Source organism: Balaenoptera physalus (assembly GCF_965194825.1).
Source record: "Balaenoptera physalus genome assembly, chromosome: 2".
Classification (NCBI taxonomy): domain Eukaryota; kingdom Metazoa; phylum Chordata; class Mammalia; order Artiodactyla; family Balaenopteridae; genus Balaenoptera; species Balaenoptera physalus.
Window position 1 is genome coordinate 41,919,638 of NC_138883.1, and position 25,613 is coordinate 41,945,250.

Consider the following 25,613-nt stretch of genomic DNA (forward strand, 5'->3'; position numbering starts at 1 on the left):
CCTCGCGCTCCCCGGTCTCGGCTCGAAGGCCCCGCCCTTGAGGTGGCGCTGCGGCCTGGCCCTCTGGCGCGGAGGAGGCGGGTGGACAAGCGGCTGGAAGCGCTAGCGGCCGTGCGGTGGTCGATTCCCATCTGGACGCAGACGATGGCGAGCCCGCCGGCTGTGCCCCGGCTGCCTCCGCACGACCCGAGGACGCCGGCTCTGTCGGTGGTGGACATGCACACGGGCGGCGAGCCCCTGCGCATCGTGCTGGCGGGGTGTCCGGAGGTGGTCGGCCCCACGCTGCTGGCCAAGCGGCGCTACATGCGCCAGCACCTCGACCACGTGCGGCGACGGCTCATGTTCGAGCCCCGGGGGCACCGGGACATGTACGGGGCTGTGCTGGTGCCGAGCGAGCTGCCTGACGCGCACCTGGGCGTCCTGTTCCTGCACAACGAGGGCTACAGTTCCATGTGCGGCCACGCGGTGCTGGCTCTGGGCCGGTTCGCGCTCGACTTCGGGCTGGTGCCAGCGCCCCCCGCCGGCGCCCGCGAAGCCCTGGTCAACATCCACTGCCCGTGCGGGCTGGTGGCCGCCTTCGTGGAGTGCGAGGGCGGCCGCAGTGGCGGCCCGGTGCGCTTCCACAGCGTCCCGGCCTTCGCGCTGGCCACAGGTAACCGGCGGGACCCTTCCGGCCCTGCAGCCCAGGACCCAACTAATTACACTGTCCCTCTGGGCTGGAACCCACGCAGCGCAACTAACCCACCCCACAAAGCCTTTACAATCAGTAAAAACGTAATTCTAAATAACTGCAAGTGTGTGTCAGCACCTTGCCCTTGCGAATTTGTTCAGTGTATGCAATTTGATTACCCCGCAGATCTATCTGTCTGTGGTTTGGGGAGAGTCTTGAGGGGTACAGAATTCCGTGTTTCCCTTACTCAGCGCCTCGTTCTCCACTCGTCAGGCATTCCTAGAGATTTCACAGTTGGATAAGGCAAGGTCCACTAGGGTCAAGGAAAGTGCAAAGAACCGGAGCTCCAGGCTGGCTCAGAATATGATTGCTGGACACATTATTAGTAAACACGTTACTAAAAGTCATCTGTAAAAATTGCCTTCCCCACTTCTTGGGGGAAGAATTAAATATTTTCGAGAAGATACAGATGTTACTGGTCTAATTCTTTAAGAACAGGTACAGACATTGCCTGGGTCCAAATCCTGACTCCCCCTTACAGCTATGGAAACTTAGTCAAACTACTGACGCCCTCCGTGTCCATTGTATCTTAATTTGTTATCTCATTGAGGTTTTTCTTGAGGATTTAATGAGAGTATGCAAGGTATTAGAGTTAAAAAAAAAATCTTCCTAGATATAGAAAGACTGCAGAATATATAGGGTTGCTAGTTATAGTTCTCTAGGTGTGCAGAGCCTTTAAAAAGCTTTGGTGGGTTCTCTAGTACAGAGCCTGTATGTCATGTAAAACAGAGTGTCTGTAACTATTCATCCTTGCAAAGAGGGAGATTGCTACAAATTCTATCAGTGGAGGCTGAATTCTATCAGGATGCTTTAGTAGTCTGACTGGAAGTGAGCTGGGAGCTAATTTAGTCAATCCAGCAATAGGGTTAATCACTCCTTTTCTTCAAAGTCTTCAAGCCGTGCAAATCATTCTGTTAATTTGATCTTGATCCTCCTCGTGGATTTGGGTTCCAGTTTAGCCTGATTATAAATGTTATGAATGATGCAGTAATAGCCCAGGTGTTTGAGAGTCTTAGAATACCTCAGGCAGCTGAAACACACAAGTTGCTAAAGAATGCCACTGGGCAGACTGATGCCACTTTCCCAGAAAGAATGGTGTCACGTCCGGATTGGGAGGGAACTTGAGGGAGACAGGAATTTATGTTAGGATTGCATCTTTAAAAACCTCAGCAGTTAACTAGCTTGGCTACCTGATTTCCCCTTAGGCCACCCCAGCAGCAGATTAGAAGCACTCTAGATTTTGTGGGAAATGACAGCTGGCAGCAGGATCACCAACTACGTACATCATGGTTTGGGGTTGGTTAGGGCAGGGGCCTGAAAACATCACTGTGTGACCATAATATAATCAGTGGGCATTAATGGTCACTTTGAGCCATTAAGAAAATGAAATCCTTAAATTCTCTACTTTGAAAATTGCATAAAAGGCAGATGGATAGTGTCCAAGATCACGGCTCTGCCCCTCCCCATCTCTGTGACCTTGTGGAAGGGATTCCATGCCTCAATGTCATCTATAAAATGAGGATGACAACAGTCCCTACCTCAGGATTGCTGAGTTCACCTCCACTCCACCCAGCTAAAATGAAGACTGTTTAGTTTTATTCACTGTATTTAAGTGCTAGAACAGTACACAGTCAATGAATATTTGTTGTGTAAATAAAAGAAATTCAGAGAAGAATATGCTGATTGGCAAATGTAAATATCTGTCCTCTTAAGAGCCCTATTCCAGTTGGAAGTTAAACTTTTGGCTTTAATATTAACATTTATTGTATTCCTAATCTGTGCCCACCGTTCCCCACACATTATCACATGGAATTCTCAAAACAATCCCTTTAGGTAGGAAACTGCAATTCCATTTTACGCATGAGGACTTCAAAGCCACACTTAGCTTTCCCCATTCTGGCAGTCCCACATTTCCATCTATTTCCTGAGTCTCCTTTCATTAAACCTGCTTTTCATGTTGCATCAGCATCAAGATAAAGACATTTTTGATTCACTTTTGCTCTTAAGTTGCACAGGTGTGTTTTATTCTTTTGATTATAAACTTGCTCTGTTTTGACACATCATGTGTTAAAAGGGTCCTGTGGTTCTACTCTAACTGGTAGCCCCCTGGTATCTTTGTATGACTCACTGTGCAAACTCAGGAATACAAGAGCTATTTTATTTTTCACAACTTAATTTCTGAATTTGAGACCCCTCTCTGCCCTGTTGGTTGACTTAGCCTCATACTTACACGGGCTGGCCCCTTTTCTGATACCTGCATGAGAGGCATCTACATTTTCCTTCATAGTTTTCACACATTCATGTACCAGAATTTCCTCTCTCTCTGCCTCTATGATGTTTTCTAGAAAAGGTCTTCAGAATAGTTAACAAAATATGTATGTATGGGCTTCCCTGGTGGCGCAGTGGTTGGGAATCTGCCTGCCAATGCAGGGACACGGGTTCGAGCCCTGGTCTGGGAGGATCCCACATGCCGCAGAGCAGCTGGGCCCGTGAGCCACAACTACTGAGCCTGCGCGTCTGGAGCCTGTGCTCCACAACGGGAGAGGCCACGACAATGAGAGGCCCGCGCACCGTGATGAAGAGTGGCCCCCGCTCGCCACAGCTGGAGAAAGCCCTCGCACAGAAACGAAGACCCAACACAGCCAATAAATAAATAAATAAATTTATGAAAAAAAAATGTATGTATGATTTAGGAAAAACATGGCATTCATGTTCTAAATTATTTATTTATTTATTTATTTATTTATTTTTGGCTGCATTGGGTCTTTGTTGCTGCGCGCGGGCTTTCTCTAGTTGCGGCAAGCAGGGGCTACTCTTCGTTTTGGTGCGCAGGCTTCTCATTGCGGTGGCTTCTCTTGTTACGGAGCACGGGCTCTAGGTGAGCAGGCTCAGTAGCTGTGGCACACGGGCTTAGTTGCTCCGTGGCATGTGGGATCTTCCCGGACTGGGGCACGAACCCATGTCCCCTGCCTTGGCAGGCAGATTCTTAACCTCTGTGCCACCAGGGAAGTCCCCATGTTCTAAAACTTACGCAAACCTCATTAACTTAAAAATAGAAAGATGTACTGAGCTAAAGGTCTATTATTAATTACGTGATGCATACTCATTTTGAAAATGGATTTTTGCTCCATTCCTTTTTATGATAGGAAAAAATACCCCCATCCCAAACCCCAGAAATACACATATATTTAAAATGCTGTGAATTTTATTGCTGAAATACTAAAACAAACTTATTTTCAAATATATCTTTTTTAGATCTCCTAGTGGATGTTCCCAGTCATGGAAAGGTGATGGTGGACATTGCATATGGTGGCGCGTTTTATGCATTTGTTAGTGCTGAAAAGTTAGGACTTGATGTTTGTTCCACAAAGACAAGGGACCTCATGGATGCAGCAAGTGCAGTGACAGAAGCAGTGAAAGCTCAGGTCAGTACAGATGCTGCTATCATAGCAGATACCCTCCTCTGTGACATGGAGGGAATATAAATGACATGTCTATACAGAAAATTAAATATCTCTGAGTTCAAATTATCAGTAGTACTAAGAATAGGGTACTGGTTATAATCTTAGACTCTAGAGCAAGACTACCTGAGAGTTGTAGTTTTGCTACTTGTAGCTTTTATAACCTTGAACAAGTTACATAACTTCCATGTGCTTCAGTTTTCCTAGCTGTAAATGGAAATTATGAAATACCTGCTTCATAGGGAGTTGTAAGAATAAGTCAATATGTGTAAAGGACTTAGAATAGTGCCTAGCCATAGTAAATGTTCAATAAATGATAACTATTATTAACTTTAATAATACATAATAATAATATAATTTGCGGTTACTTAAACATAGAAAATGTATTATATAATATTCCACTAATTTGAAATGCTTTGATATATGTGGTCATTCTGCAAAACTTGAAAATAATGAATGTAAAATATAGCTTACAAAATAGATTTCATTAAATTTGATCAGACTTTCTCTTATTTCACAGAGAACATTAATTCCTAGTTAGTGAATTTTTCCTATATTGCTAAGAAGTTACTTAAATAACCACTCAAGTAACTCTAGTTTGGCTTGGGAAAACTATTGTTATAAAATCAGTTTGGATAATAAATAATTCCAGAATATTCTTTCCTTTCTAGCACAAGTGTGCCTTTTTACCTAATTGGGACCTATATATAAATCTCAATTTTACCTAATTGGGATCTATATATAAAACTCATATACATATTTAAATGTTTTAGCATATGAGAATTTATCATTCTAAGTAAAAAATAACTTAGGAAAGATAGACTCTAATATACTTTTACTAATTATTTATGGGCCTATTTAACATATCTGAGGCTTTATTTTAACATAATAACTTATAACTTTATAACTTAAATAACAAAATGAATTTGTACCATATCCCTGTTCTAAATTATCATTTTTCCAGGACTGTCAATACCAATAGGTAGAATTATTTTATCATAGTAACTTCTGAAACTCTGAATTTACATCCATTTTCTGTTCTAGTAAGCAGACAGCTAATAGTTTGAGTTAACAATTTGACACAAAATAATTTGACCTTATTTTTAATAAAATCAAGAGAAAAAGGCATCGTTTTCTTAATAAAAGGAGTAATTTTGAAGTTCTCAAAGCTAGAACTTCTCACCAAGGTGGCAAGGGGTGGACTTTGAGGGAGGAAGGATTCTGAAAAAAATATGAGTAGTTCTGTCAGTGATGAAGCAGGCAGTAGGACTACTTTGTGAATTGCTGATTATTCATACTGCAAATGCAGATTTAGGCAAAGGCCATTTGCCGGGGGGAGGGAACTAAAGTAAATATAAAATAAATTCATCTTTGTCCTTTTAGCAAACATTTACCAAGGGCTTATTGTATGTTGGACACCATGCTAGATGCTGGAGACCCAGAGGAAGAACAAACCCCACAACCTTCAAGGAGCTCAGTCTAGTGGGGGAAGCATCCCTGTGGGCAGTGTGATGTACTGGTGCTATTGTGGAGGTGGGGCATAGGGGCTTTAAGAGGTCAGAGAACGAAGATCCAATATACGCGCCTCTTTAACTGGGTTATAGATGGACTCTTTGGATTTTAAGAATCCAAATCTCTTCAGCTGCTTTAAATGACAGGTAAGTGGTAGTGGAAGATATTAACTGTAAGAATACAATGGAAGTAAGGTTATAGTAATCTCAGCCAAGCTACCAGGCATTACAGGAATCCCGAAGTTAAACAACCAGACCTCCCAAGTCCAGGAAGCATTGCACATTTGGACCTGACCAAGCTTTACCACTGACGTGACCTAGCTACCCTGCCAGTGCCTGCTTCTCTCTCTGTGTACCTGCTGCTTTTTATGATACTGACTTCATCCTTTATATATCTTTTTTTACCCATCCAATTGTTTCTCTTACCTAATAGCTTCTGCATCCTTATACTTTTTGCTTGCTCATGGCCTCTGACAGTTCTTGTATCTATCAGTGGTATTAATTTCAGCTCTAGATACTCATTGCTTGATTTTTCTACATTATCCCCTTCAAGTTCCTGAGAGTGAGAGTAGGATTGCCTTAGCTCCTCCTGCTTGAGCAGCCATGGCTGGCCTGTGAATTGACCATCCTGGGGTCAGTTCTGGGGTCAGTGCTTCAAAGAGTATGTGTTTTTGGAGGTATGTGTATAAAATAGGACTGTTCCTTTAGTAGAGGCTATGTGCAGGCCAACATCCTTAGAAAGGGCTCAAAGTATAAGAATCATAACTTCCAACAAAACTATCTTTATTCATCTAGAGAAAGATAGAATTTCTAGTATTTAGTGCTGTGACCCAAAAAATGTTTTTTAAATGATAAAGATGGAAAAATTATGTCTAAGAGTACCCCATATATGTTATTTAAAAGATAAGTTTGAATGAAAATATTTATTTTATGTGTGGTTGATAATTATTTTATTTACAGTTTAAAATTAATCATCCTGATAGCGAAGACCTTGCCTTTCTATATGGAACTATATTAACAGATGGAAAAGATGCTTATAGTGAGGAACCAACCACCAACATCTGTGTGTTTGCAGATGAACAGGTATTAAAACCGGAATTTTTAGGCACACAGCCAGGTAATATGGAACTGGAACACTGTGAGCACTCTCATCTTCATTTATTCTGCAACAGGTTGACAGAAGTCCTACCGGCTCAGGAGTGACAGCCCGAATTGCCCTACAGTATCACAAAGGGCTTCTAGAACTGAACCAGACCAGAGCCTTTAAAAGCAGTGCAACCGGCTCAGTATTCACAGGGAAGGCTGTGAGGGTGAGTGGCACCCTTAGCTTCTCATTTGTAAGCATGTTACTTTTGAGACTGTGGAGACCTAAGTTGGGTGTTAGATAAGTTTCTTCACTTAGCTCTTAGAAGAGAATTTTAAGACAGGCCTTAAAAAACTTCTGTTCAGCTAGGATATTGGTTTTCAAAGTGTGGAAAGGACCCTGGGGTCCTATCCATGGGTCCACAAAGTCAAAGTTATATTCATAATAATACTGAGATGTTGCTTCCTTTTCACTTTCATTCTCTCACAAATGTACAGTGGAGTTCTCCAGGAGCTACATGATGGGTGATATCCCAACTGATTGAATTCAGAAACAAATACGAGAATCTAGCTGCCTTTTGTTAAGCCAGACATTAAAGAGATTTGCAAAAATGTAAAAAATGCCATATTTCTCATTAATTTTTTTTTGTTTTGGCAGATACAGTTATTTTCACAAAAATTTGTTGTTTATGACAAAATGTAATCGGTTTATTATTTTTAAATGCATTAATGAACAATTTTTTTTTGAATTTTAGAATTTTATTTACTTTTTTTTTAAATTTTTATTTATTTATTTATTTATTTATGGCTGTGTTGGGTCTTCATTTCTGTGCGAGGGCTCTCTTCTAGTTGTGGCAAGCGGGGGCCACTCTTCATCGCGGTGTGCGGGCCTTTCACTATTGCGGCCTCTCTTGTTGCGGAGCACAGGCTCCAGACGCGCAGGCTCAGTAATTGTGGCTCACGGGCCCAGGTGCTCCGCGGCATGTGGGATCTTCCCAGACCAGGGCTTGAACCCGTGTGCCCTGCATTGGCAGGCAGATTCTCAACCACTGCGCCACCAGGGAAGCCCTATTTACTATTTTTATACAGCAGGTTCTTAACAAATATCTTTAATTCCCAATATAGCAAATATTAATTGATATAACTGAAATAAACAAAAACTCTTTGAGGTCCTAAAATCTTTTTAAATTGAAGTATAGTTGATTTACAATATTGTGTTAGTTTCAGGTATACAACATAGTGATTCAGTATTTTTGCAGATTATATTCCATGGTAGGTTATTATGAGATGTTGAGTATAATTCCCTGTGCTATACAGTATATCCTTGTTGCTTATCTATTTTATAGGTAGTAGTTTGTATCTGTTAATCCCATACCCCTAATTTGTCCCTACCCTCTTTCCTTTCCCCTTGGTAAGCACAAATTTGTTTTCTATATCTGTGAGTATGTTTCTGTTTCGCATATACATTTATTTGTATTATTTTTTAGATTCTACAAATAAGTGATATCATATAGTATTTGTGTTTCTCTGACTTTCACTAAGCACAATATTCTCTCCATCCACGTTAATAATAATAATGGCATCCATAATAATGGCATTATTTCACTGTTCTTTATGGCTGAGTAATATTCCATTGTGTGTGCGTGTGTGTGTGTGTGTGTGTACCACATATTTTTAATCCAATCATCTGTTGATGGACACTTGGGTTGCTTTCCCATCTTGGCTCTTGTAAAAATAGTGCTGCTATGAACATTGGGGTGCATGCATGTTTTTGCATTAGTGTTTTCATTTTTTCCAGATATATACCCAGAAGTAGAATTGCTGGATCATATGGTAGTTCTATTTTTAATTTTTTGAGGAACCTCCATATTGTCTTCCATAGTGGCTGCACCAATTTACATACCTACCAACAGTATAGCAGGGTTCCCTTTTCTCCACATCCTCACCAACATTTGTTATTTGTAGACTTTTTGATGATAGCCATTTTGATTGGTGTGAGGTGGTACCTCATTGTGGTTTAGATTTGCATTTCTCTAACAATTTCATGTGCCTGTTAGCCATTTGTATGTCTTCTTTGGAAAAATGTCTATTCAAGTCTTCTGCCCATTTTTTTAAAAGATTTTTTGATGTGGATCATTTTTTAAGTCTTTATTGAGTTTGTTACAATATTGCTTCTGATTTATGTTTTGGTGTTTTGGCCCTGAGGCATGTGGGATCTTAGCTCCCCGACCAGGGATCAAACCCACACCCCCTGCATTGGAAAGCAAAGTCTTAACCACTGGATGACCAGGGAAGTCCCTTCTGCCCATTTTTTGATTGGATTGTTTGGTTTTCTTGATATTGAATTGTATGAGCTATTTGTACATTTTGGAAATTAAGCCCTTGTTGGTCACATCATTTGCAAGTATTTTCTCCCATTCCATAGGTTGTCTATTTGTTTTATTGATGGTTTCCTTTGCTGTGCAAAAGACTTTAAGTTTAACTAGGCCCCATTTGTTTATTTTTGCTTTTATTTCTTTTGCCTTAGGAGACAGATCCAAGAAAATATTGCTACTACTTATGTCAAAGAGTGCCTATGTTCTCTTCTTCCAGATTTCACAGCACTACTTATTGAAGAGACTGTCGTTTCTCCATTGTATATTCTTGCCTCCTTTGTCGTGTATTGACTATAGGTGCGTGGCTTTGTTTCTGGGCTCTCTATTCTGTTCCATTGATTTATTTGTCTGTTTTTGTGCCAATACCATGCTGTTTTGATTACTATAGCTTTGTAGTATAGTCCAAAGTCTGGGAGGGTTATACCTCCAGCTTCATTCTTTTTTCTCAGGATTGCTTTGGCAATTTGGGGGCTTTTATGGTTCCATATATATTTTAGGATTCTTTGTTCTGGTTCTGTGAAAAATGGCCTGGGTATTTTGATAGAGGTTGCATTAAATCTGTAGATTGCTTTGGGTAGTATAGCCATTTTAATAATATTATTTCTTCCAATCCAAGAGCATGGAATATCTTTTCATTTGTTTAAATCATCTTCAGTTTCCTTCATCAGTGTTTTATAGTTTTCAGCATATAGGTCTTTCACCTCCTTGGTTAAGTTTATTCCTAGGTATTATTTTTTTGACCTGATTTTAAATGGGATTGTTTTTTACTTTCTGATATTTCATTATTGGTGTATAGAAACGTGACCGATTTTTGTATATTAATCTTGTATCCTGCAACCTTGGTGAATTTATTTATTAGTTCTAATAGTTTTAGAGTGGAGACTTTAGGGTTCACTATATAGAGTATCATGTCATCTGCAAATAGTGACAGTTTTACCTCTTCCTTTCCAATACGGATAACTTTTATTTTTTTTTCTTGTCTGATTGCTATGGCTAGGATTTCCAATACTAGGTTAAATAGAAGTGGTGAAAGTGGGCATCCTTGTCTAGTTCCTGAATTTAGTGGGAAGGCTTTCAGCTTTTCACCATTGAGTATTATACTAGCTGTGGGTTTGTCATAAATGGCCCTTATTATGTTGAGATATGTTCTTGCTATACCCACTTTGATGAGAGTTTTTAATCATGAATGGATGTTGAATTTTGTTGAATGCTTTTTCTGCATCTGTTGAGATGATTATGTGGTTTTTGTCTTTCCTTTTGTTAATGTAGTATATATCACATTGATCAATTTGTATATGTTGAACCATCCTTGTGACCCTGGTATAAATCCAGCTTGATCATGGTGTATGATCCTTTCTATGTATTCTTGGATTTGGTTTGCTAATATTTTGTTGAGGATTTTTGCATCTATATTCCTCAAAGATATTGGCCTGTAATTTTCTTTTTTAAGTGTCTTTGTCTGGTTTTGGTATCAGGGTAATGGTGGGTGAGGTCCTCAAATCTTAGGGTATAAAGGGATCCTGAGACCAAAATGTTTGAGAACCATTAAATTAGGGTTTGGATTTTTTTTGTTTTTATTCTATAGGAATGTTCCATTTTATATAATAAGATGTGAAAGTCCTGAAGAGTTGTGGAAAGTATTATTTTTGTAACGGAATCAAATTATAAGTGAGCTAACAGCTAATTAATGAACTTACTCATAGTAGTAAGTAAAATCTACTGTAGTATGATTAAATTGCATCTAATAAATGAATCTACTCACAAAGAGTCCTTTAATATAGCAGATAACTTATCCTAATAAAGACTTTTATATCCTAATGTAGCTGTTTTTAAAGTTTGTTCTTTTCTGAATATGGAATTTGCTTTAAGTTAGGGATTTGTATATAATACGCTGAACTTATGGGATACCAAACCATTTATGTTATATGCAAAAACTTGGAATATGTTATCTTCAAGTCTGAGACTCAAGACAAAATAATAATCGACAACACTTATTGGGTGCTTCACTATGTGTCAGTTTCCAAGCTAAGCACTTCACATATACCGTCTCTTTTAATTCTCCCAAGAATCCTCTGAGGTCAGTGATGTTATCATCCTTTTTTCACAAGTGATAAAATGGAGAATTAGAGTTTAGATAACTTGCCAGAGGTCAAACAGACAGGTAACAGAGCCAGGCTATGCATGTGGGTCCCTCTGAGCAGAGCCTGTACTGTTAACCACCATATTTTCTTGCTCTTAGGCAAACGTTTGATGCAGATGGGCAGTTTCACCCACGTGAGAGTGAACTCAACTCTCAACCACCCACTAATGATGACTCCCAAAGCTTCATCCCTACCATGCTTACCTGTGCCTCTCTCCTGAGTCTGACACTGTCCACTAAACTCATCTCAAGATGATTGTCCTAGAGATATCGCAAACTCAACTTGTTTACAAGTTCTACCTTCCTAAATGTGTTCTTCCTGTCTCATTCCCCATCTCAGTTAATGGTGGCGCCAGCTTCACTTCCAAGCTAGAAATATGGTCATATTTAACTCATCTCTATTCCTCACCTCCTACGTACATCAGTCCCCAGGTCTATCAATTCTGCCTCCAAAGTATCTCTATATTTTGTTCTCCATTCTCTGAAAACTGCCCTCCTGTCTCTAGATTTAATTGATGAATTAAGGTTACGTCTTAACATATTGCTGGGTTTCTAGTCTCTCTCCTCTCCAATTTGTTCCCCACTTTACAGCTAAACTAAATCAAAAACACAAATCCAGTCACTTACCTTAAAAACCTCTCATTGCCTATATGATTAGCTCTTGGGTTCTCTTTAAAATGATAAAAATTGAGAATACAACTTTTAGGCTAGATAAACTATGAGGGCAGTATCTTGATATTCTCCTTTCACCTTCTTTTTTCAGGAAGTAAAATGTGGTGATTTTAAAGCTGTTATAGTGGAAGTATCTGGACAAGCCCATTACACAGGTACAGCAAGCTTTATAGTAGAAGATGATGACCCACTGAGGGATGGATTTCTTCTCAAATGACTTATATGACTTTTAAGGGCTTTCTTTAAATTGTTATCATAAGTAATTTTTCTCTGAATTACGTGGAAAACTGTATCCAAATTGTACATGTAAGCCAACTAACATTCTTCTTAAAATAATACACTGTGGTTAAATATAAAGTCATTATTCCTCATATTTATACATGTGTATTGGTATAAATATTGCTTATAGAATACAAAATGCAGAATACTTTTCTAATTATTAACATATCAGGTAAAATTAAAACCTTAGTTCTTGTTACTTTTAAATATTCCTCTGTGGTAATTACTATAATATTCTGTTTTAAATGCTCTTTGAATAATAGCTTCAATTGTAGCCCTCACAGCAATGAGTCTTACAAGTTCATTATTTTCGTCTTCCAGTTTTTGAGTAAAATAATGCCCTCTCTCTAAGCAGCATGCAAGGGAGACAGCTTATTATAAAGTCCTCCACACTTAGCAGTCATAAACTGGGAAGGAATGGGGTGGTCAGCTTCTTTGGGTGAGAGTAGTTGTAGCTGCTGCAGGGATGTCCTCTGTGCTGCAGAGCCCAGCTCCTATACCCGTAAACTCGTGAGAGATGATCAAGAAACAGGCTTTTGATATATCTTTAAGGCTCTTATAAAAGGGGTTGTTTATTGCATTACTGAAGTATAGGTACACAGTAGGAGTCAATCAATAAATCCCTACAGCGGGACAAGTCTCATACTCTGCCAACTACATGCCAGGTAATTTAAAACATGAAGGAAATGTTAACTATTGGCATTCTTGCTAGTTAATTGTGAACCTGTTAAAAAATAAAATTTGATCATTATCAGTCATTATAAAATGAAGTATTAAAAATTATTCACCATGTGATTTTCTCAATATTCAGTAGACTTTTTTTTTCTGGTGGGTGGGGGGTATTTTCTCAGTTTATTTTAGATTCATTGTTTTGACCTTAATTTGTGCTCTGAACTCTGTCAGCCTTGAATCAGTAGACTCTTTTTTGAGGTAAGTAATAGTATTTCTTTTTTTGAGCATACAATGAAGTAATTAATTCATTTCAACTGGCTGTGTCATCCAGCAAGTCTGTGTAGACCCAGTTATTAGGTCTCTGATTGAATTACCTGACCAAAAGGAAGGCTATAAAGTTAATGTTCTTGATTTCCCTATTAAATACACAAAAACTACTGTTTTCCATTCATTATCTCTTAAAATCTGTGGTAAAAAATTCACTTACTTCCAAAAAATAACACTAAATATTACCAAGAAATTTTCTACAGATCAAGGAGATTTGCTGTACTTTATTTTAATAGAAATAGAACCACTATTTGCTCTCTAAATTTCACAAGTCACATTAATTTGAAGAAAAAAAGACACATACATTGTTTAGAAGTTTATAGCATTTTGTAATGTGCACACACATCTCCCCTGATCTAACGAGGTACACTGTGAAATTTATTATTCTATGGCTACCGCGGGTGGGAAGTATTTTATCACTGACTTTCTTTAGAATTGTTAGCACGTGGTGATAACAAAAATGCAGACTGACATTTAGTCAGTTTTATTATTGTTTCAAAATTCTCTACAGACAGTGCACCCCCTGATCAACTGCACCCAGGCCAGCACTCCCTCCGCCCACCCATGGTATGCCACTGCTTTTATCTCATTCATGAATTTGAGAGAAATGCAAGCCAGAAATGTCAACTAACTCCCTCAGGTCACATTTAAGGCTGTCAGTCTAGGGCTTCTTGACCCCAAGTCCAGTATTTTCCTGCTACACTTCCTCTGCCTCTAAGACAGGACAGCCAGAACTTGTTCTATGATAATACTTTAACAAAAATGTATGTTTCTTGAACATTGAAAAATAAATACTACCTAAATCTTCCTAAATTCTAATCCAAACCAGAGCCAAACCCTTGCAATAATATTCATTCCTTCTGTATTTCACCATGTCTCCCGCAGAGTCAAAACCACTAGGGAAATCAACTGCTGTTCCTCTCACCTCCAAGTGTCTAATCAGTCACAAAGCCCTGTTGATTCTACCTTCTGAATACTGCTCACATCTATCCCTTCCCATCCTTGCTAAGGGTCTTGTCTCATCACTAACCTCTTTCAAGCAACTTCCTTCCCCTCACTGGTTCCTTCCTCTAAGGTCTTATTGAGTGTCATCATAAACAAAATGAAACAACCACCCCTTGTCCACCTTCCCTCTTCAGCCTGCTGTCTGTCACCCCTATTTCCTTCCCTTTGCAGTCAAGCTCCTAGATTCCTTACTCTCTTCTCATTGGGTACATTTTCTCATCTTCCATTTGCTACTCAACTATTGCAATCTGCTTTCGACCTCATTACTCATTGGAAACTATGCTTGATCTAACGGCCAGATTTAACGGTCACCCAGGGGTTTATGCAATCCATGGTGGATGCTGCTTCTTGCTTCTTGCAGGCAAGTGTGGTACATTTTAGAGCAGCAACCTCTACTCCCTTGGTGCAGAGCTTGGACACAGAGCCATTCACTGAGGTTCTCAAGACCATAGGTTAGTACTCAGGCCCCATTAGTACCCATCGGGTGCTGCAGTTGTGTGGGCCCAGGTCCATCTCCTCTTCACCATGCACTTGCAAATCCTTTTTGCTCCAGATCCTCTAGACTCCGTAAGAGTTGTGGCACCCTCCTCTTGGTCCCTCAAATTCCACAATTTCCATACCATCCGTCCTTAGGACAATGCCTCTCATACTTCAATGTAGGTGTGGATTACCCAGGGATCTTAGAATGCAGATTCTCATTTCCTAGGCGTGGGGTGGGGCGTTTCTGACAAGCTCCCAGCTGATGCTGATGCTGCTGGTAGGAGCACTGCAGTTTTAACCAATCGATTTTAATTCCGTATTTGGGCCCAGGCTTTACAGGTGAGCCTCCCCTACCTGGAAACTTCTCCTCTTAGCTCTGAAATACATAAGAAGCCTGCTACCTCCCTACCTGGAGGTAAAGAATAGAGCTGACCTCATCATCACAGCAACTTTTCTGAGAAGAGGCTGAGAAACTTACATTCTCCTCTTTTCTGAAAAGCAAAAGTAAAACAAAGCACCCCGAGACACAAGACGGCTGATTTCTCAGTTGGCCAAATATGCCTCATTAAATACATCACTCACCTGCTTAGCTTTTCTCCCTTTACCTGCTTCTTAATTTTTCCTACTCCCTAGCATTCCACCCATGGTTCCTTTCTCTCTTCACTCAATACTCTGTTCCTAAGTCATCATATTCATGCCCGCGTTTTTCTCTCTTGTAGAGAGGCTGACATCTCCCAAGTCTCTAAATCCTAAGCTCCAGAGCCATACTGCAGATTCACTACTTGGTGGACAAACCAGATTCATCTGCCCCTAGAATGTGCCCCTCCTCCCGTATTCCCTAACTTGATCAATGGTACCACAGTCCATCGAGCCAGGAACTTGGGATCTATCCTTGGCTCCTTTTTCATGCCCTTTTGTCCTGCCTGTTGATGCTCTGAGGTGGATGTCTGTGGATTTGGCCGGCATCATCCCTTTCCCCTTCTTTTATCAACGACACTCTCCTTTTCCTTTGGGAAACCATCCATCCCCTGCACATAGCGTTGATGGGGCTGCCAGACAAGGGGTACTCCAATCAGACTCTCCTCTAAGACCTGGGATCTTGAGAGAAATGACATAAGGTCTGAAAAATGGTTGAAGCAGACTTATTCCTATAGAGCCTGAAGAGATCACCCTCAGTTCCTTTCTGCTGTCTCTACCTGTAGAGCTGCCCTGACTTCTCTTGTTCTTGGGGTTGGCTGTTAGACTATCCTTTTGAACTCCCCCTATCCTTCCAGTAAATTCTGCTTTTGCTTAAATGAGACAGTGCCCTCAATATATTGTTTATATCCGAAGACTCTAATCCATATACTGCCTCCTTCTTCACTGTAAATGCCTTAGTTCAGACTCTTTCATTTCTGCCCTGGGCTATTACAATGCCTTTTCTATTTTTTTTTCCAAATCTATTTATTCATTTATTTTTATTCATCTATTTTTGGCTGCACTGGGTCTTCACCGCTGCACGTGGGCTTTCTCTAGCTGCGAGGAGCGGGGGCCACTCTTCGTTGTGGTGCGCAGGCTTCTCATTGCGGTGGCTTCTCGTTGCAGAGCACGGGCTCTAGGCGCACGGGCCTCAGCAGTTGTGGCATGTGGGCTCAGCAGCTGTGGCTCGCGGGCTCCAGAGCACAGGCTCAGTAATTGTGGCTCACGGGCTTAGTTGCTCCACAGCATGTGGAATCTTCCCAGACCAGGGCTTGAACCCGTGACCCCTGCATTGGCAGGCGGACTCCCAACCACTGCGCCACCAGGGAAGTCCCACAATGCCTTTTCTTAACTGGTCTCCCAGTTGCCAGATTCTCTTCCTAGAGTCCTTATATTTTTAAACAACATTTATGACATTGTAATATATTTGTGTTTGCCTAAAACTGTAAGGTCTCTGGGCTAGGATCCTTATTTGTTGTTTCTGAAAACCTAAATAAACTAATCTGTTACATATTTTTGGCTTAGTTCAGTGGTTTTCAGCTGAGGTTGGCTCCCCTCTCCCCCTGAATATTTGGCAATGTCTGAAGACATTTTTTAGTTGTCACTACTGCCATCTCGTGGGTAGAGGCTAGGGTTACTGTTAAACATCCTACAGTGCCTAGGATAGCCTCCACAACAAAGAATTATCTGGCTCAAAATGTCAATAATGCTGAGACCGAGAAACCCAGTCTTACGTTACCACCTTAAATGAACTTTACTTATACTGTAAGTTTCCAGTCGGATATTTTTCCTCACTAAAATAAGTGCCCAAAACACTAATATTGTTGATTCTAAGACCTGGAAGTATACTAGTCATTCTTGAGATCAGTGTTTCTCAAACGAGCATCAGAATCACTTGCAGGGCTCGTAGCTGGGCTCCATCCCCAGAGTTTCAGATTCAGTAGATTTGGGGTGCGGCCTGAGAATCTGCATTTCTAACAAGTTCCCAGGTCATGCTCATGCTGCTGGTCCAGGGTCCACACTTTGCAGACCACTGCTTTAGAGAACCTAAGGGTTTATCACACTTTCCCTCATTAGAGGCCATGCCCAGAAACTTGAGATGCAGCTTCCCTGGGCAGGCAGGCCCTTCCTGTTCCTGTATCTTCCCGCCAGATACCTGGAGCTGCATCTGTGGCGACTGCTTGGCTGGCAGCACCTTAAACTCAAAACATACCACATTCCAGAGAACTGATGAAGGCTGCCAGCAGGGCAAGGAACCAGTGACTCTCCCCTCTTCCCTGACACGTGTGAGAGAGTAATGGTCCTGAGGTCCAGGTCCTTGAAAACAAGGTGACATCCTGCCTCCAGGATCCATATCCTAGCTCCTCAAAGCACCTGTATCAGAATCACCTTTGGGGTTTAGATTCATGGGCCCATCCTCAGTAATCCTGGGAGTTAGCCAGCCAATGTGCATTTTAATAAGCTTACTACATCAGTGGTTCTCAAAGTGTGGTCCTTGGACCAGCAATATCATCACCACCCAGCAACTTGTTAGAAATGCAAATTCTCGGACAAGACCCCAGACCTACTGAATCTGAACATCTGGGGTTGGGCCCAGTCAACTGTGTTTTAACAAGCCCTAGGTGATTCTGTTGCATGCTCAAGTTTGAGAACACCTGGTTTAAGTTTTTCTGCTCCCTCAGGTTTAAGATTTACGAATTTAGATTGTTTTCCACTTCAGGTTCTAGATTCCTTTCCTACCTGTAGATGCCAGAAACACCCACAGGAAGCAAAGCAACCCCCCCACCTCGTACCCCCCGCCTCTCTGTAGGACATGTGTATCCAACAAGAGAGCTTGAGAGTGAACCCTTGTTGAATTTGGCCGTCTGTGTGAGAACCAGTCCCGCTTTATCTGATTTGGCTGGGCAGTGGTCCCTGAGGAGGTCGACCTGGCACTCTCTGAAGCCCACCTCCCTGGCTGCATAACCTCGGGGAGAGGTGATGTCCTGGACCGGCTCTTCTGAGGGTACTCGGCCGGCGTCCCGCCCCGCGCTCCTGCGTAAACACGCGGTTCCCATGGCAACGCCTGGACCGCAAGTCAAAGGCTCCGCGGGTCCCGGGCGACGGTCAACCCTGCGGCCGAGCGCAACTCCCGGCAGAGGCCCCTGACCCCAGCCCCAAGCCACCTCGGGCTTGCGGCCGCCTCCCCCGGTGCGGGATGAGCAGACCCGCAGCCGCCGCGGGGCCCCATGGAGAAGCAGCCGCCGCCCGCCAGTGAACACAGCCTTGTCGGGCAGCCCACACCCCGGCGCCCCCTCCGCGGCCGGCACGCCTGGCGGGACTTCCTCTGCGGCGACGGCGGCGGCCGTGCTCTCCTTCAGCACCGCGTCGGCCGCGGCGCTGGGGAAGCAGAGCGGCGGGAGCGGGGGCGACAGCACTGGCGCCTCGGCTGGCGGCGGGCGCGGCGCGGCGGGGAGGCCACCGCCGGGCCCCGCGGCGGCGCCGCTGCTATCTCAGGGGACGGCGGTGGCGGCCCAGGCGCTCGCCCTCCTGCTCATCTTCCTGTTGTCTAGCCTGGGCAACTGCGCGGTGATGGGGATGATCGTGAAGCACCGGCAGCTCCGCACCGTCACCAACGCGTTCATCCTGTCCCTGTCTCTGTCGGATCTGCTCACGGCGCTGCTCTGCCTGCCAGCCGCCTTCCTGGACCTCTTCACGTCGCCCGAGGGCCCGGCGCCCGCCGCCGCCGCGGGGCCCTGGCGCGGCTTTTGCTTCTTCAGCTCGTGCTTCGGCATCGTGTCCACGCTCAGCTTGGCCCTCATGTCACTGGACCGCTACTGCGCCATCGTGCGGCCGCCGCGGGAGAAGATCGGGCGCCGCCGCGCGCTGCAGCTGCTGGCCGGCGCCTGGCTGGCGGCGCTGGGCTTCTCCTTGCCCTGGGAGCTGCTCCGTGCTACCTGGGAGTCCCCGGCGGCGCAGAGCTTTCACGGCTACCTGTACCGGACGTCCCCGGACCCCGCGCAACTGGGCGCGGCCTACAGCGTGGGGTTGGTGGTGGCCTGCTACCTGCTGCCCTTCCTGATCATGTGCTTCTGCCACTACCACGTCTGCAGGACCGTGCGCCTGTCGGACTTGCGCGTGCGGCCCCTGACCACCTACGCGCGCGTGCTGCGCTTCTTCAGCGGCGTGCGCACGGCCACCGCAGTGCTCATCATGCTTGTCTTCATCTGCTGCTGGGGGCCCTACTGCTTCCTGGTGCTGCTGACCGCGGCCCGGCAGGCCCAAGCCACGCAGGCTCCCTCGCTCCTCAACGTGGTGGCCGTCTGGCTGACCTGGGCCAATGGGGTCATCAACCCTGTTATCTATGCCATTCGCAACCCAAACATTTCGATGCTTCTAGGGCGCAATCGGGAAGAGGGCTACCGGACTAGGAACATGGACGTTTTCCTGCCCAAACAGGGCCCGGCTCTGCCGGCTAGAAGCCGCAATCCCCTTCGAAACCGCTATAGCAACCGCCTGGGGGCCTGCAGCAGGATGTCCTCTTCCAACCCGACCAGCGTGGTGGGAGGGGACGTGGCCATGCGGGCTCGCAAAAATCCAGTTGTGCTTTTCGGCCCGGAGGGGCCACCAGATCCTGTGACAGCAGCAGCTAAACAGCCTAAATCCGAAGCCGGGGATACCAGCCTCTAAGAAGGGTTGGGATGCACAGCTTGTGAAGGCAAATTTTCACCCGCTTCGATGAACAATACAGGATTCCGGGGAGAATCGTGTGTTTCATAAAGCCAAACATTTACAAAAGAGACAGAGGGGGAGGCTTACCACTTCCCCCAAACAACATACAAGACAATGTCCTTTCCTTCAGAAGTGCTGAAAGGAATGTAAAGTGCAAAAATTAAAACGATGTTTAACCACACAACCAAGCATTGTGAACTGTAAGTGCCAAAAATGACAAAAATAAAATTCACAATTACTGAAAAGCTCATATTACAGGAATCACACTGTGACACAAACAAAAAAATTCATTGAATGCAACTGGTTCATATACATAGACTTTCAGGAAAGAATGAAGACCTTAAGAATTGCTCGAAGGCCCCTCTAAATCACCAGCATTCAGCAGAACTTCAGATTTCTAGAACTTGCACCTCTGACACTTGCCTTGGGTGCTTAGGTTAGGAGTCGAAAATTTTTATCCTTACACACTTTGGTGCATTTCCTCCCCACCACCACCCCCATAATCTTTGTGGGAAATTTTAAATTCATATCCCATTTAAAACCATTTTAGGATTTTGAAAAAATGGTTTATTACTAAAAGTGGTTTATTACTATAAAATCCAACCATTTGAGGGGCAAAGAGAAGTATGAACATAAAGAAATGTGGCTATTTTTTAAAGTATTTCAAGATTATACTTAGAAATTAATGTCCCCCATCTGACCCCCAAAATTATCTGCCTTGGAAGCTTTGAGACTTAAACCTTACTCTAACCTGCTCCTTTTGTTTCTAATGATTTAGGGGTGCCGCTCTCAGAAACCTTTCACATTCTTAAAAAATAATTTTCATAGTAGAAAATCTTTGCATTTGAGGTAAATTTTATTTTTGGATGCAGCCAAAAATGTAATTTGAAGTCAAGTTGATTGAATTTTGTGAGTAATGCATATATACATATATGAGAGCTCTAGAAAAGTAATAAGCTTGGCTATCCTAGGTAGCTTTCATCTCACCGAAGGTGATTCCAAAGAGGAATTCAAACAATATTTTGAGAAGTGGATGCGTTCTTGGAATAAGCATAAAGCTCTCCAGGAAAATCATGTTCTTCCACATTTGGAAGTTTGGGTACATTTGTTTAAAAAAAATAGTTGCTTAATAGACATGACATCTAAAATAATGTGGTCTTTATTTGAGAGGAGAATGGCTGTGGGATTATTATATGTAATAGAGTACTCATAACTTAGGGGTAAAGTCAGAGAGGTACTTTAATCAAGCCGGAAATACCTTGAGAAAGGTGCAAAACAAAGATGCCGTTTAAAAATATTTGAAAGCACAGTTCGGGATTTGTGTGGGTGAAATTTCTCGCATTAAATGCCACTGTACATAGAATCATTTCCTCAGAATTTTACAAGATGTTTTTGTGTTTTCTCCTTCTTTCTTTCCTTTCTTCCATCTTGCCCCTCTTTTCTTCAGTATTTCACAACCTTAATTGAATAAGTACTTTAAACTAGATATGAAACCTCTGCTCTCATATAAAGATTTTAATGTGAAATGGCCACCTTTTTTTTCTTGTGAAGTATTTAAAGATCTTCATTAGTATTTAATATTTTGTGTGTGACAGAAGGGTGTATGTCATTATTTTGTAATCAAAGATGGAAATATATGATTCTTTTTTTTTTTTATACTGCAGGTTCTTACTAGTCATCCATTTTATACACATCAGTGTATACATGTCAGTCCCAATCTCCCAATTCATCACACCACCATCCCCACCCCCGCTTTCCCCACTTTGGTGTCCATACATTTGTTCTCTACATCTGTGTCTCAATTTCTGCCCTGCAAACCAGTCTATGTGTACCATTTTTCTAGGTTCCACATATATGTGTTAATATACGATATTTGTTTTTCTCTTTCTGACTTACTTCACTCTGTATGACAGTCTCTAGATCCATCCACGTCTCTACAAATGACCCAGTTTTGTTCCTTTTTATGGCTGAGTAATATTCCATTGTATATATGTACCACATCTTCCTTATCCATTCGTCTGTCAATGGGCATTTAGGTTGCTTCCATGTCCTGGCTATTGTAAATAGTGCTGCAATGAACATTGGGGTGCATGTGTCTTTTTGAATTATGGTTTTCTCTGGGTATATGCCCAGTAGTGGGATTGCTGGGGCATATGGTAGTTCTATTTTTAGTTTTTAAAAGAACCTCTATACTGTTCTCCATAGTGGCTGTATCAACTTACATTCTCACCAACAGTGCAAGAGGGTTCCCTTTTCTCCACACCCTCTCCAGCATTTGTTGTTTGTAGATTTTCTGATGATGCCCATTGTAACTGGTGTGAGGTGATACCTCATTGTAGTTTTGATTTGCATTTCTCTAATAATTAGTGATGTTGAGCAGCTTTTCATGTGCTTCTTGGCCATCTGTATATATATGATTCTTGTCAGAGCCAAAGATGTTTTAATTTTTTCCCTTTCTCAAGGCATCACACAATCAGAAGTTTATGAATTATCTTTACATATCTTCCTACACTGCGTGTAGTACAGAGTAGATGAGATCATCTCTCCTCTTTAGCACTTATTATAAAACATTTACAGACAGTGCAGCTGAACTCACGTTGAACAGATATCCTGTTAAAGGCAAAAAAGTTGTGTATTTTTCACATTGTGAGAAAATGGAAGTCATGTCTGATATTTAGGGGAAAATGATAAAGTCTTCCAATTGTGAAAGGTATCATAGCACAGAAATTCAGCAACTGTGAATAGAGGCAGAAAAAGAGTTAGAGATCTTAGGGGAAGGAGGCAAGCATGTTGCAAAATAGGGTATTGCCTGAGAAGAAGAATTGAAGGAAGACATTTAAAAATAAACGTAACATGAAATAAACCTGCTTCGTGAATGAGGGGGAATCCATGAGATTGGGAGTGACAAGGTGGTGGCATGAAGGACTGTAGGCAGAAAAATGTATCCCCACCCTGACTCTTGGTAGGCAGGTGTAGGAAGTTTTAGGAAGGGGGTGGCTTGGGAAGGAGATTGTTCTGTTAGTGGTTCTAAGAGTAATGGTGGGTAAGAATGTGAGGGGAGAGAGAGAAAGTAGCTAATAAGTTACTGAACAATTTACAGTGTCGTGTTTGTCTTTAAATTTGAGGCTATACAACCCGTCAGTGATAGAACTAGGACTTGAACCTCAGAGCCCCATATTCCCTTCTCTACCCTCTGTTGCCCCCATAAAGATCAATGGATAGAGAAACTAAGGATGAGAAGTTGTGGTACTATCATCATCATCATCACCACCACCATCAACATCATCACCATCTACTGGTTTTATTTCGTACTTTATGTAGAACAACTTCCTGGGTGCTAAGGCTACTAACGGGTAGAAATCACATTACCTGCCTTAAGAGGGCATACAGACTAATCGAAGACTTTGTGCTTTATAAAAATGGGCCATAATCAGGACTGTTTAGTTTACCTGTAAGGAAGAAAAGGTGCAGCATTTTCAGAAGTGGTTAGCAAAGAAGAGATGGATTTGGAAGCAAAAGACATGCAGATAAAGGCCAGGAACCAATCTGGTCCAGTTGTAAATACTTAGAGACAAAAATTAGCGCCTTGAATAAAAGATGTGAAAGAATGACTCAAATAAATATAAGACTTAGACCTTTCCTCATGACTTTGTGGGAAAAGGAGAAAGAGAAGCTGTGCAATATTGGGATGTATTAAGTATTGCTTAGACATAAAGGCCAGAATGTAATCCTTCATATCTCATTCTGCTCCCAGCTTGAGTATTTCATTTAAATTACAATAACAAGTCATACTCAGCATAGGACATACATTAGCTCATTTAATCCTCAAAGCAACCCTCTAAGTAGTGGGTGGGTGGGGGGATGCTATTATTATCACACCACCCATTTTACAGATGAAAAAACTGAAGCCACACAGGGACGATGTGATTTGTCTAAGATCACACAGGAAGTAAGTTCTAGATGTAAGATTTGTCCCTAGCAGACTGGTGCCAGAAGTCTCATCTTAACCACTGCACGGTACTGCTTCTCTAATTTGTGAAAGATAATGAGAAACCTGGACAAGAGCCTGGGAAGATAAAAACAACTATCAAAGGGATGGGAAATAGACATCATAAAATTTAAAAGAAAGGATCTGTTTAATTTGGAGAACAGCTATATAAGATGTGTGTTTTAAAAATATATGAAGAGAGATTTTGAGCAGTTATTTTCTCGTATAAATCCCAGCCCTGGATGACTCCAATCATTGGCCTTCTCCATTCCTGCTCCAGGGTGGCCGAGCACAGCCGGAGAAAATGAGAGTCAGATCAGTTAGTAGCCTCTACACCTGGAATCCGTAGCCTCACGCTACCCTTCCACCCTGCCTGGCAGTCTGAACCTCTTGTCAGCTCACTCTTTCTGCCCATTTTAGTGAGCCTTCAAACTTTCTCTGCTCAAACTTTTAACCAATTCTCCCCTTTTGGAAGATCACTTTTGCTCCTACTTCACAAAGAAAATAGAAGCCATCAGATACATATACCCTCATATTTTAGCCATCAAATGTAACAAACTAAGCTGAATTTACACCAGTTCTCAGCTCTGTCTTTTCAATAGTAAAGAAGGTGGTCCCCTCACCAGCCTCAGGACCCTCATGCTATCAATTATCTCCTTCCTGTGGTATCCTTAGCCTTTCCTGCTGAACCAAATCCTTCCCATGAGCTCTTAAGCATTCTTACTTAAAAGGAGAAAACAAAACCTCTCAGATTTATTCATCCCTTTTCTCTCCCTGAGCTCCCGCCTTTCCACTAAACTTGTCAAAAGAATTGCCTACACTTTATCAGATCTAGATCCTGGTCCATAATGTTCATGGTGCAAGAAAGTCACTTATGCAACTCAATTTTTCCCCAATCCCCTATTCTGCCAGATGACAGAAACTTAAGATGGGCTTAAATAAGCCCAGGCTCTATGGGCTTATTTAGCTCCAAGGCCCAGGTGAGCGTCAGTCTTCAGTGGTCATCTGTCTGTACTGAGGCACCCATCACTCTGTCTCTGGTCACATCCACAGCGGGCTGTGTGAATTATCCCCACTCAGTCTGAGAGGACCCAGGTCTAATTTAGACAGCTTTAGAGCCCTTCTTTGGACACAGAAAGATTATTACTCCATCTCAGCACCAATGGAGGGCTGTGGCAACCCCTATAATGCTGTCTCAGGCTGTTTTTTAAAATTAGTTTTTAATATTTTTGATTACTTGAAAATTTTTAGTATTGTTGGGTCAGTAAATCAAAATAATACATAAAGTATATGTTGGGGGTTCTACTTATGGAATGGCAGTGAGGAGCTCTGTGACCTGCTCCCCAGTGAAACAAGTGTAGCTGGTGAAAATTATTTAAAAAGCAACCATTTGAAGTGTCTGGAAATTGTAAGAGTAAAACCATGCATAATGGTTGGTCAAATTCATTTCATCTGTCTTCACTAATCAAGGTCATTTTAAGACTTACAGGTCCTCCGAGCAGCACATGGCCTAAACGATAAGATGTCTGCCTGAGTTATTTTCCAAGAACTTGGAGTCAGCTGCATCTAGTTTGAGCTGGGCTGATTAAGACTGGATAGGATCGCCAGCCCTCCAACCGGGCAGGCATGAATGTCCTCTCTGTGACCTTTTGACGTCAGAGGGCTGAAAACTCCACCCTCAGATGGTGCTAAGCGCCTCCACGTTTGAACTGAAGAGGCCT

At 42.4% G+C, this 25,613-nt stretch overlaps 2 protein-coding genes across 5 annotated transcripts; both read left to right on the plus strand.

Moving 5' to 3' along the window:
• The first annotated feature begins 24 nt into the window (after positions 1-24).
• Positions 25-17,965, plus strand: L3HYPDH (trans-L-3-hydroxyproline dehydratase). Of its 4 annotated transcripts, none has more exons than XR_014260781.1 (6): positions 25-652; positions 3,986-4,155; positions 6,663-6,785; positions 6,875-7,012; positions 9,313-9,457; positions 12,064-12,150. XR_014260781.1 is itself a non-coding variant. In XM_082450473.1 (5 exons), the coding sequence occupies exons 1-5, from the start codon at positions 145-147 to the stop codon at positions 12,187-12,189; spliced, it is 1,065 nt and encodes a 354-aa protein (XP_082306599.1). In that variant the 5' UTR covers positions 25-144; the 3' UTR covers positions 12,190-17,965. The 4 variants fall into 4 exon arrangements, 2 of the variants coding, with proteins under 2 accessions (XP_082306599.1, XP_082306600.1); XR_014260782.1 differs by lacking the exon at positions 12,064-12,150 and adding an exon at positions 11,400-12,056; XM_082450473.1 differs by lacking the exon at positions 9,313-9,457 and having other exon boundaries at positions 12,064-17,965.
• A 208-nt stretch (positions 17,966-18,173) lies between these two features.
• On the plus strand, positions 18,174-20,477 carry GPR135 (G protein-coupled receptor 135; the record flags this gene model as incomplete). The annotated part of the gene is made up of 2 exons (XM_082451966.1): positions 18,174-18,251; positions 18,348-20,477. The coding sequence occupies 2 exons, from the start codon at positions 18,174-18,176 to the stop codon at positions 19,860-19,862; spliced, it is 1,593 nt and encodes a 530-aa protein (XP_082308092.1). The 3' UTR covers positions 19,863-20,477.
• Positions 20,478-25,613: the final 5,136 nt, after the last annotated feature.

What these genes read in the sequence shown, in the direction of transcription:
- L3HYPDH (XM_082450473.1), top strand. Translation starts at nt 145, where the DNA reads ATGGCGAGCCCGCCGGCTGTGCCCCGGCTGCCTCCGCACGACCCGAGG. An exon ending in GTGTGTTTGCAGATGAACAG is followed by an intron (nt 6,786 to 6,874) that starts GTATTAAAACCG and finishes ATTCTGCAACAG; the next exon opens with GTTGACAGAAGTCCTACCGG. An exon ending in TCACAGGGAAGGCTGTGAGG is followed by an intron (nt 7,013 to 12,063) that starts GTGAGTGGCACC and finishes TTCTTTTTTCAG; the next exon opens with GAAGTAAAATGTGGTGATTT.